The sequence below is a fragment of the Cibotium barometz genome, chromosome 11 (genome assembly GCF_041138505.1).
Source record: "Cibotium barometz isolate CiBa-2024 chromosome 11, ASM4113850v1, whole genome shotgun sequence".
Taxonomy (NCBI): Eukaryota; Viridiplantae; Streptophyta; class Polypodiopsida; order Cyatheales; family Cibotiaceae; genus Cibotium; species Cibotium barometz.
Genome location: NC_141056.1, coordinates 29,763,133 through 29,775,848, shown reverse-complemented (window position 1 = coordinate 29,775,848; position 12,716 = coordinate 29,763,133). Strand labels below are relative to the sequence as shown.

General features: G+C 41.0%; 1 protein-coding gene across 1 annotated transcript in view; it reads right to left on the bottom strand.

Annotated features, from left to right (window-relative positions):
- Nucleotides 1–10,786, bottom strand: part of LOC147634028 (glutathione S-transferase 2-like) — a 137,303-nt gene extending 126,517 nt beyond the window's left edge. The window contains exons 1-2 of the mRNA XM_086805122.1: nucleotides 10,522–10,786; nucleotides 10,112–10,184 (exon numbers count right to left, since the gene is read on the bottom strand). Of these exons, the coding sequence (XP_086661248.1) occupies nucleotides 10,112–10,184; nucleotides 10,522–10,536 (88 nt within the window). The 5' untranslated portion in view covers nucleotides 10,537–10,786. The remainder of the gene's footprint in view (nucleotides 1–10,111; nucleotides 10,185–10,521) is intronic.
- Nucleotides 10,787–12,716: the final 1,930 nt, after the last annotated feature.

The following is a 12,716-nucleotide window of genomic DNA, read 5'->3' as shown; positions in this document are numbered from 1 at the left end:
CAGAAAAGCTGGTTCTCCATAGTTTTGGCAATCCTTTCTCCCAATCCCAACAGTTCCCATGTTCTCCCATACAATCCCAACTCTAATCAACAAGCATGGTGTGGAAACAATGAAACACTCACTCCACAATCGCAACACGAATCCACGTGTATGGTGGAGTGTTCATTGAATTGCCCTCTCACAATCCCAACATGAATCCACATGCATGGTGAGATGAACAATGAACCTCTTGGCCTCTGTATGGGGAGATAGTGATTCTAATATGGCTTTAAACAATAAATAAATCCATGTCCCAAATAAATGGGCAAGACAAAACAATCCCATAAGTCCAGATATCATAATCATGTCCGAAGTAAATGGGTGAGACAAATCAGTTCCATAAGTCCAGATATCATAATCCATGTCCCAAGTAAATGGGTGAGACAAATCAAGATATCATAATCCATGTCCCAAGTAAATGGGCAAGACAAAATAAGTCTCCTGCCAACAAGGCATCAATCCACATGACCCTTGGCATAGACATAAGTCCCGTGCCAACCAGGCGTCATGTCCACTTTACCACTTGCACTCCGGGTACTCTAACCACACACCTTGGATGAGAGGTGGGCTCAAGTAACAAGATAAAATAATCACTCGCAGGCATAGATAGCCTGGTGTTCCATAAGCATTTCTGCTACACATAGTTTATAGGCATTTCGGCCACCAACTCACACTACCCTCTCAAGTGCCCATGTTCCCTTCCATCTGCTCTCTATTGTTCCACCCACACATGGTAGAAACAATCTTCAAGAGAGCACATAGGACAAGAGAACACTACACAGGGTATGTTGTGCTCGACACTACCCTCTGAAGTGCCCATGTTCCCTTCCATCTCCTCTCTATTGTTCCACCCACACATGGTAGACTTCAAGAGAGCACGTAGGACAAGAGAACACTACACAGGGTATGTGAACAATGAGTTTCATAAGTCCAATGCATCCCAAATAAAGGGAGCCAAAAAGAATAAACCATAAACCTGAGGATAGATCCAAATCCCTAGAAAAGAAGTCCAGGAATCCATAGACCTGTATACCATACCTCTTACCACATACTCCGTGCTAACCACACACCTTGGAGTAGAGGTGGACTTTATCCATAAAAGCATCATATCCATGAGATATCCAAAGATTTCTTCTCTATAAACTCGGACAGATTCGTCCATAGAAATTGCTTGTGAAGCCCAATATCTATATAAATCTCGTCCAAGAAAGAAATCTCCATAGATATAATCCATCCCAATAAAGGGAGCCATAAACAATGTTTCCCTGAAACCATCTCAAGGCAAACACCACCACCTTTCTCCTTGCATGGCTATACAAGGATTAGTGAACATCAAAAACACTTTATAGTAAATAGCCAAAGCACCAACTTTGCAAACTCAAAGTATACTTAGCTTTTCTTTGCCAGGTTGGTCATGAAGCCAAAAGAAATATCTCCTCACCATATCCTTAAGATATCCTGAGATATATCTTCATACAGCTTGCTTGTAAGCTTGATAATATAATCCACAATATCCATATGGAAAGAGTGCTAAACGTGTGCACATAAAGCCAACTCCATACTTCCAAGATAAAATTTTGTGAATTCATAAATCCTTAGATCAACAAGCTGTCTACTGTTCATGCTCTTGCTTCATAAGCTATGAAGCGGCTGGCCATGCTTAACAGCAATGATGGTAAGTGTGGTCCCCACTTGAGATCTTTTCTCTTCCTTATTGATAGAAGAAAGCCTCCGCTTCCAAGAAAGCCTATGCTCTGATACCAATGTAACTCGCGGCGGGTGCCCAGGAGACTAGGGCCTTTGACACACTTGTTGATACCATCAAAACATTTAAACATAGCCACAGCCTTAACACATATCCATCATCACTTTGCATAAAACATAAAAGCGATAAAACATCCACAAATGCTGAAAATGGAGCTTGCACACGTGACACCACATAGAGGCCGGAATGGGCCGACCCCCCCTTGGAGTATTTTATTACGCAAGGAGAATAATTATCATGTACAAGCTTTGAGGGCCTTACTCTCCCCACAGGAGATGCCGGATTATCCATATACAAATGCCATAACACAGCCCAACACGAGGCAACCAAGCCGGAACATAGGCTGTAGAAATGCCGAGCCAACAACATAATCCATATACCTCCATGTGGGTACTGATTCTTCCCCAAAAACCACGGGTCTTCATGCAATAGAGCTGGTACAGCAAGTACAACTCTCCATTTAGCCGGTACAACAGGTACAATGGCTGGTACAGCTGGTATAATGGCTGGTACAGTATGTACAGCAAGTACAAATGTTGGTACATCATGTAAAGTGACTAGTACAATAGATACAGTGGCTGGTACAGCAAGTACAGAAGCTGGTACAACCGATACAATGGGAGGTACAGTAAGTACAACAAGTACAAGGACTGGTACAACCAATACAATGGCTGGTACAGCAGATACAAAGGCTGGTACCACAAGTACAATGGCTAGAAATCATAATAAATGATTAAATACCCTTGCCTTCAGTATTTCTTCGCGATGGAAGCCTCCAAAACACCCCCAACAGCCGGTATTCTTCATGGGCAGCCTTCAAGTGAGAGAAATGAAATGAAATGAAATGATATATTAACGTCTTCAAAAGGCCAAAATGACCTATGAGACCAAAAAGGTTACAACAATTGGTGGATCTGATACAATTTCTGTGTAAGAAAAGCTAAAAACAACTAACTGAAACTGAAATAACTATGAGGAAAAGTACGGTACTAGGAGCTCCTAATGGATAACATCTGGGAGGAAAACTCCAGCAACAAAGGTAAGCATCATACACATCACTATCCAAAGAAGTCTCTCATCGGTCGATGGCGGATATCCTCAATGTCCTCCATGGTGAGAGAGAGAGAGTAGCCATCATTAGGGCAGCCTATACCGGTGGTAGAGGCTAGTGTGCAGCAAGAGAGCCTCTATTAATGAAGAGAGAGGGCTCCAATTTATAGATTTGGGCCTCCCATGAGCTAAAATGGCAAGAGAAGGCTACAATGACAAGTGGAGAGCCACACAATAGCTGTGAAGCCACTTGTCTCACTTTGATCCACTTTATAACAAGTGTCAGGCCACTTGTCTCACTTTGGTCCACTTTCTTGCCACATGTCCCAATCTAAGAGATGGGTCCCTCCATAAACTTTATCTCTAGAAATATCCCAACTGGTAGGCATTCTATCATAGGCACTTTGCCAACTCTTGGTATCTACTCAATTCCAGATGTAATGATGCGAACAGAATTTCCATCGGAGTCGGCGGGCCAAAAATAGCAACTCTCCTAAATTTTAGGAGTGTGGTCCTTTGTATTCTAGGATAATCCCCCATTCCCAAAGCTTGTACTTTCCAAATATTTAGACATCCTGGATTCCACCAGACCCCTTTCATACTGGGAAATGTCCAGGCTGGTGACACTTCTACTCTATCTATTGTTGCCATTTTATGCACAATCAAGTCTATTTGAATTCAATTCTATGGTTATATTTTTGTGTTATTTGAGTTTTATATTATTCTTCATCAAGTATTTAAAGATCCCGTGACAAGTTGGCACTTCCAACTGACCAAGTGTCCAACTGTTCAACTTGGACCCTTTGTCTTAGCTCTTTTGAGCGGTGCTTGATAAATTCCAATCGTGCCTCCAAATCTTCCCGTAAGATTCCATGTCTATGTAACACTTACCTATCTAATGCACACTATGGACGAAGACACAAAACTTTAGAGTTGACAAGAGGCTGAAGCTTAGCATGATGGAGTTTCCGTGGATATCGGAGAGTTTCCACAACTGGAAGTGGCTTAGGAGACAACAATTTCCTCGAGTATAGAGTGTAAATTAGCGGAGGATCCAGAGGATGATGAGACACGTCTACGAGTATGCAAGGCAGAGCCAGACATCAGATAGCAGCCGACAGGCAGAGTCAGACAGCGCAGTGACATGTGGCCCTACCACATGGCACTGATGACATGACGGTGGGGACGTGTCATTGATGATATAACGTTGTTGATGTGGCAATCGGATACAACTGGCCAACAACAATACTACTAGCCAACTAGGAGCATTGGTGGATATATATACGTGGCTAAATCATCGTATTCATCTACTTTCCTCACTGTTGGACTTTACAAAGCGTTTCTCTATATAGGCGAAGTGCTAGCCAGGAGTGTGCAGTAGGTCGGGCTTTGATTTGACATCTTCATTCTCAGCCACATCTTGTACTTGAATTTCAATTGTAATACTTCTTTCTTGTACATGATACAAAGAAGTAGTTTAGGACTCTTATGTGTGTTGTAAGTGTGATTCCGTTGTACTCTTCTTTCTATCACATCAAACCCATATCTCATCCCACAGGGCTGAAATCCCTCACCCAGTCCTTGATCACTTGATATTTGTCATAGATTCACAACTCACAGATTTGCTTCTCAGCATGAAGGCATCCATGGATGCGCAGATGGCTAAAATGGAGGCTATATCTATCCGTCTCGACCAGATGGAGCCGGCACCTCCAACACCTAGTATCCCGAATTTGGAATCTACAAGGGCCTGTACTTCAGAGCAAGTGTTGGATGATTCCGAGAACAAAGTGGCAAAACTCTCTAGAGGAGGATTTTTCACTCCTTTGGATGTAGGCAAGGATGTACTAGGGATGAGCTTCGTTCCCACTCTGGCAGTCATCATTCTACACCTGCGCGTAGTCGGCAGGAGAGACGTCGTTCGCATCACCGACAGTCTCCTTCGCTGAGTCCCTCTCCATCGGATTATCCAGACAATTTCCACTCGCCTTCACCGGCTCGTTGTCGGGGGACTACTAGTTTGCCAAGTTCTTCCTCCATGCCTTGTGAGGAACAAGCTCAATTAATGAAGCTTTTGAAGCCTCCCAAGTTCAATAGGAAGATGGATGGAGAAGTCGTCAAAAATTATACCCGCGAGATGGGTGCCACGTTGGCAACAACAAGTGGTTCAGATATTTTTCAGCTCCATTTGGTGCATACGGCTTTGACAGGTGCCGCTCTCTTGTGGTGGGAAGATCACCTTAGACACCACTTCATGACTAGTTGGGATGCCACAAGACGGTCTTGAAGCAATTTATTCCCATAGTGTGAATTGAAGAAACAATCAGGGTGTGTTTTACACATGACAAATTGATAACCAACTATCTTGCTCCTTTCTAGAAGCTTTTGCTCATGCTCCCAAGGACCGTCTAGCGGTCAAAGCAGGTTGAGCGATTTGTGGAGGGTTTAAAACCGTCTTTGCACGCAAATGTTCGTGCACATCGGCCCCGTGGTATTTCGAATGTGGTTCGTCTTGCTACAACTTTCCAGACACGGGAGAGTTCCAAGTCTGGGACTCAACAACAAGGGCAACAAAAAGGCAAAGACAAGGTAGCCAGTCCAAGGCCACGAATGGTAAGAACAAGGCAAGTGGGGGAGCCTCCGTGACTCGCCTCACCACCGAAGAGCATCGCGCCAAGAAGGCTGATGGATAGTGCTTTTATTGAACTCCATCGAGCACATTGCGAAGCATTGTCACGAGATCTTGGAGGAGCAATCCGAGTAGGAGACTTCTTGAGAACTAGAGAAGCAGTCAGAAGAGGAGGCTTCCTTAGAACCAGAGGATGAGTGTGACAGGAGTGCGCATCTCAACTTTTTTCCATTTCTCAGGTCTAGCAATGGCCGTTTGCACTCAGTAAAGAGTCTTTGGTTATAGTGGCGATCACTTCAATTTTTGGGGTCGTTTAGGAGGACTCTTCTCACCTATCATTTGCACTGGGTGGAGTATCTTCAACGTCTAATGTCATGGAGGCACCACAAGAGGACAAGTCATCAGATTGTGACTACACCGTAGCCAGGTCTCCGAGGGAGAGTCTTCACAGTTGCCTTTTGCACTCAATAAAGAATCTCGTTGAGGTCGTTCAGGGGGACTCTTGATAGTTTGCAATGGGCGGAGTATCTTCAATGTCTAATGTCATGGGCACCACAAGAGGACAAGTCATCAGATTTGTGTTCGTCCTAGGAGGATAGGGCGATTGGTGTATCTTCACAATACACAAATTGCTTGGAGACTTTACCGACAACAACCAGGGTTTTTGACTTCAATGTGTCAACGGATGTATTACTTGGAGCATGTTCCATAGGACATGGGTGGTTTAGACATACAAGTGCTAAGTTGTATTGATAGATACAGATTTGGTGTAGCGTTTTCAAGGAGTATTGTTCTTGGTTTTGCTTTCTTCCTTCAGGGTGCGGTCTGAGACAATGCATTAGTAGCTAGAGATTGGATAGTAGAGTTTTGCTTGGTCATTCTCTCTTCTCATGAGCTACAAAGGATAATCAGTGGTTTGTAGTGTTTTTTCGTGGACGGTTGGAGAGACGGATAGTGCTCAATGCGGTGGAAGTTGGTCACCCACAAGTTTCTTTGCAAGTCTTTGTGTTGACACGGCAAGGACAGAATGTGAGCCTTGACTCTAGATGCAAAGTGGTCTCACAATGTTTGGAATCTTGGGTATCTTCGATGAGCTTTGCTTGGATTTATTCCTTTTATGGACACCGTGCAGCCAAGGACAACTGCAATGGAAGTAGGAGAGAATATGACACACCTACAAGTATGCAAGGCAGAGCCAGACATCAAATAGCAACTGACGCGCACAATCAGACAATGCAGGTGACACATGGTGGCAGTGATGACATGGCGGTGGTGATGTGGCATTGATGATGTGGCAATTGGTACAGCTAGCTATCAACAATACTATTTGCCAACTAGGAGCATTGGTGCATCTATATACGTGGATACCCAAATCGTCATATCCATCTTCTTTCCTTACCATGGAGATCAACATAAGCAACATTGCACTCGAAAAAATCAACAAAACTAACTAACCTACCTAGCAAACAAAGATTTAGCTTCTCCCGGATGTGGAGCCTAGAATGTAGTCAAGCGCATGGACAAGGAACCTACAGAAGACCAAGGTGCCAAAATGATTCAAGCCTGGCAAGACAAGAACGACAAAGCCCTTACACCCTTGGCCTTGCAGACAGTCTTATTCATAATGTGGAGTTTGACAAATCACGCAAGGAGAGAGTCTGTTTGGTAACAATATTTCAAATCTAAGGGATTTCTCAAGCAAAAATTCTTTAATTTGAAAATGAATCAGAGTAATAGCCTGTGAGAATATCTGAGCAACTTACGCTCCATCCCTCAATAACTTACTAACCTGAAAGCAATGTTGATGAAGATTACATGAAGGCAGTTCTTCTATTTAGTATAGAAGGGGTTTCATAATACTCTAAAACCTTAAACGTACTAAGATAGCCCAAGAAATATCTTATGATGAGATGATTGGAGTCCTCATAGATGTGATTGTGTCTCCTTGTGCAGTAGACTTAAGGGAGGAAAATAAATCATGCTAAAAAGTAATATACTTATTGCTAGCACCACTATCAAAATATGAGAAACATGCACACATCATGGACATAAGTGTCATAACTATAGTACACAATAAATGCCCAATCATCCTATGTATAGTTCGTTGAGTCCTTTTTTTTAGCACTTGGTGCTAATGTAGCCATGCCTAACTCTTTCTTCTTCTCCTTCTCCAATCTTTTCCTACATTCATTAATATAATGACCTGGCTTCTGACAATAGTTACATTTGCCTTTCTTCTTAAGCTTATCACCCCTATTCTTACGGCATCCTTGTCAGAAGACTAGGTCGATTGTGTCTTGGCTTATAGCCACCTTAAGAAAAGGCTTTGCCTTTACCTTTTTGTCTAGCAATGGATGCCTAATCGCCCGCATACATAACTAGTTCGGTTTTGTTGAGATTGCTCTTCTTCCATAACTAACTCATCAAACATAAGGGCATTGCAGTTACCCTTCATCATGTGTTCAAGTGTGGATGTAAAAGCCTACTATGAATCCAATAAATCTATGAGAATAGTAGACACACCAATAAACTGTTCAGATAAGCCTCATGAATATATGCAAGCTTCTCCCTGAGATCTTTAATCCTTCTAAGAAACTTATCCATTAAATCTCCTCATTCTAACTACATGCAAGTAGGCCAATCGTACCTTATAACACACCTGGTAAAGTGCAACAAGCCTTCTTGGTAGTTTTACATGAAAAGATTATGAGAAATAATGCTCCTTTTCACAAAAAGCACCAACAATGCATGTACATGTGTATCCTCGCCATCCCACCTAGCTTGTTTCGCTATGGAAGCTATGGAGGCAGATGCCACACTTACATTTGGACTAGTATTAGCATCCAAAGTACCTATACTATCCTATGCTGGCAAGATAGACCATGCTTCAATGCAAAATAACAACATTCTAAAGCCCTTTGGTAACCAATATATAACACATCATATAGGACTATAACGAGTAGTTGATCACGCCAAGCTTATCCTTAGCACAAGGCATCCCAAATACATTATTCCTCATCATTTCAATTTGTAAATAATAATCCTTTGACACAAAATGTAAATATCCCAACTACCTAGTCAATGCCCACAATAAATGTAACTGAGAAAGATTATTATTGGGTCTTCTAATTTATTCTACGTATGTGAGTCAAGGATTCTCTACCGAGAAGTCTCCCAAAAACTGGATTAAAAAATCCTTGTGTGTGTTCCACTTTGTAATACCTTATTATTATAAAAGGCTCTGCTATTCTCTTCATAACCTTGCTTAGAGCAAGGAAATTGTTTTTGGGTAAACTGACATGGCCGTCATGAGTGGTCAAGATCTTATATCAAGCCTAACATGAGAGTTTAGGTGTTGGTGTCATTGTGTCTCTTTTGAGCACATGAAGTCTAGAGTCCAAATCAACATGGCTATTAAAGGTTTCTGGGACAACACCTCCTTCACTCCAAGGAAGGGTTTGTTGGGATTCAGAACTCAATAGATATGAACACCCCCTATGTGTGTAGATAGGATAAGTGTGACATGTGTCATCAATTCAGTGTGTATGAGTGATCTCTATGGGTCAAAAGATAAGGCTTCAAGCGCTTCAAGCCGACAAAAGCATGTACTTGGTGAAGGTTCAATACATCAATCAAAATCATTTTTGAGTCGTGCACACTTCTCTCACTAGTCCTCCATTTCTCTCTCTCTCTCTCTCTCTCTCTCTCTCTCTCTCTCTCTCTCTCTCTCTCTCTCTCTGCCAGCTCTCTTGTTGCCATATGATCCAACAATCAAGACTATACTAGAAAAGTTGAACTAACTCTATCCGTATGAATGCCTATGTAGAGAAGATATCTATGAATCCTGTAGTACCATCCAATTCCATTATTTGCCTAGAGAGAGAATTCCATTATTCGCACAGAGAAACCACCACAGCAAGAGGTGGTACTCCTGACAAATAGGCTTTGAAATGTCCTAAAGGTTGCAAGTAGAAAGTTCAAGATGTATGGACAGCTCTAAAAGTGGCTATTTGTTGTGCAGACAACGGGCATGCAACAAAGCATGGAAAGTGCTTTAGAGTGGACTTGGCATGTAGAAGGCATGTTGCTCTTCCATAGGACGAGAGCTGAAGACAAGTTTGGACTTCATCAGCATTTAAAGAAGCCCCTACCAAAACAGTAGTTTCACATGCTTCCAAAAAACATTGTGTCAAAGTTTGACAATAAATGCAATGAGGGACCGGCTCATCTTCAGTCCCTGTAGAGTTTACAAAAGCGCAAACAAAGCATAGCTTCCGCGTGTATTACCTTATGCAGGCATCCTGTTTGCAGGGTTGTTATTTTAATCAAGTGAAGTATGAAGATGTAAGGGCCAATCCCGAACATGCACACATCAATACACATGTATGTCTCTGTATGCATGATGTATATATCTATGTATGTGTAGACTTTTGGCGTACATATTCTCAGCACATTTAAAAAATTGTATATATTTGCTTAGCATGTCTAGAAAAGTGTGTGTGTGTATATATGTATATATGCATGTCTAGAAAAGTATATGTATGTATGTCTATATGGATATATGTGCATTGAATTCTCAACACATCTATGCAAATATGAGACTTTGATGAATATTTAGAGAACCCAACCTTTGTATGCGAGTGCAATCCTAACCCGCCAGGAGCATGAGCTCCGCCAATTACTATAAAGCGTGATTTTCTCCTGTAGAGCAATCTCTGTGTTAGCTAATGCTGGTCAAGGTAACTCTAACAAATAAGATCCGCAGAACAGGCTTTAAGACTCCATCTAGATGCATTATCATCATCAAGCCATCTGACTGCATCCAATAAGTGCACATCCGACTCCAAATTTCTTGTGCTTGAATTAGAAACAACTTCAACAGGTTTGCATAGCTTTGTTTTGTAATTAAAACTGAAAATTCTCAATCTAATATATCATTTCTGACTGAAATAAGATCGGAAAAACAGACTGTTTGCATTTCTATTTCAACCGTTTCACAAGACAGGGCTAGACAGATGCAGTTGTGCAGTTTAATTACCTCGAAAGCGGCCATGTTGTCTGATAAGGGGGACCTCGGATTTGCTCAGCTTAAAAGAGAAACAGAAACAAAAAGAAACTTAAGACTTAGTCTTAAGGTGGGGTCAGACGGGTGAGTTGCATTTTAGTGTGCGGTCCCTCTAGAAGTTTGGTAAAGGAGAAAGAAACTCTTAAAGTATCTATGGGGCAAATCACAAATCTACGGGATCAAATGGCCCCCTGCCGGTGGGGATTACAAAGACAAGTGAGGAACTAGCTAGGAGGTGAATCCGAATTCTTTCACAAAAGTATGATGGCTTGGTTACGGCGTACTTGTCGTTCAACATCACTCTATTTCCCCCTCAAAGTCCATGTTAAATCCATGGAAATACAATATTAGAGCATTTATTTTCACATATTTTCAACGGATATAATAAGCCACCACATCTCAAAAGCTAGCTTTATTGACTTGGCATTGTGGAACCTCTTAGTTCTTCCAGATATGTGCTTCTTACACTATTTTTTTCACTTGATCCCTTCTACAATTCCTCCCACACTCGATGGGCTTCTTTTTTGTCCTCTTGGAGTTTTATTGATTATGGTTGATAGGCCCCATGGACCTTGTGATAGCCAACGTCTCTAGCATTTTCGCTTGCTCTTTGGTAAGTTTGTAATTTATACCATGTTCATTATTTTGCACATTTACTTGTCCTTGTTGCATTTCCTGATGATGCCTTTGTCGTATGGGTTTCCGTGCCCTAATTGCCTACATTAGTAACATTGGTATCCTCATTCTGGTGGTCTAGCATTTCCTCTTCCTCCTTCCCAACTGTAACGTTACCTTTGCTGGTACCAAGACTCTGGGGGGACTACAGATTGAAGGGAACTTTTTTGTGAGCTTTCCTTGCGAGCTTCCAAGAATATCTCGCAAGCTTTTGAATTTGTAGTTATTTTTTCAAGACATTGTCATTAGGTTATGGTGGAGTTTATAATTGATTATTCTCTGTTCTCCTCTCTCTCTCTCTCTCTCTCTCTCTCTCTCTCTCTAATCACACACCATAGTGCATGTTGTCTTGCAATAATGCAATAAAGCTTTGCATGGTGGGAGCTTTCATCTATCTTTTATTGTTCAAATCTCGCATTACACAAAGTCTTAATCACACACCATAGTGCATGTTGTCTTGCAATAATGCAATAAAGCTTTGCATGGTGGGAGCTTTCATCTATCTTTTATTGTTCAAATCTCGCATCACACAAAGTCTTAGACAAACCCAACATGCTCAAAAGATGCCTAAGGAGGTCCACAACATTCCATCCTCTCACTAAGCATACATGAGTCTACACTAAGACTAGCTTGTGCCATCACACACAAATATGGTTAAAAAACGATTATAAAAATAATTATGTTTCAATAAGTTTTGTGATCTCAAATATTAAAGAAACAAGTTTGGGAAGCCCATAGGCCTTTTTTTTAAAGGAAAACTTAGACAACACACACTTACACACAAGTCATCATTATATTACAAACTTTCTTTCAAGTGTAGAATTTCAAACTTTTGACATTAAAAATGGGCTCATAAAACCCAAACATGATAAAACCAACTCTAAAGATGGGTATATTTCAATAACTTTATGGATTTCAAATATTAGAAAAAAAAGTTTGGAAAGCCCTCATAAGCCAGCACATGGCTTCTGAGGGCTTTCTAGACTACTCATTTGAAAGATACCCAAGTTTATAGTCATTTTTACTATATTTGAGTCCAATAAGTATATCAAAAGCCTAAAATTTTACACTTAAAAAAATATTTATAATATATCGATGACTTATATGTGTATGTATGTTTTAAAAAAAGTATGGGAAGCCCTCAAAAGAAGTTGTATATTAAGTGCTCTTGATACTCATGCGCTTATAATCGATTTTACCATATTTAGGTCTTCTAAGTCCAGTTTTAAAGTTTGAGTCATGAAATTTTACAATAGATATATTATTGTAATGTAATGGTGACTGGTGTGTGTGTGTGTGTGTGTGTGTGTGAGAGAGAGAGAGAGAGAGAGAGAGAGAGAGAGAGAGAGAGAGAATGAAGAGTTTATAGAGGAGAGTGTTAATCATAACCTCTATGGAATGCCCATTATTTTATTTTGGGATTTTTTTTTGATGTACCTTTTATTTATATCATTTATCAGGATAAATGTGTTTAATTAACTATGTGCGCTAGT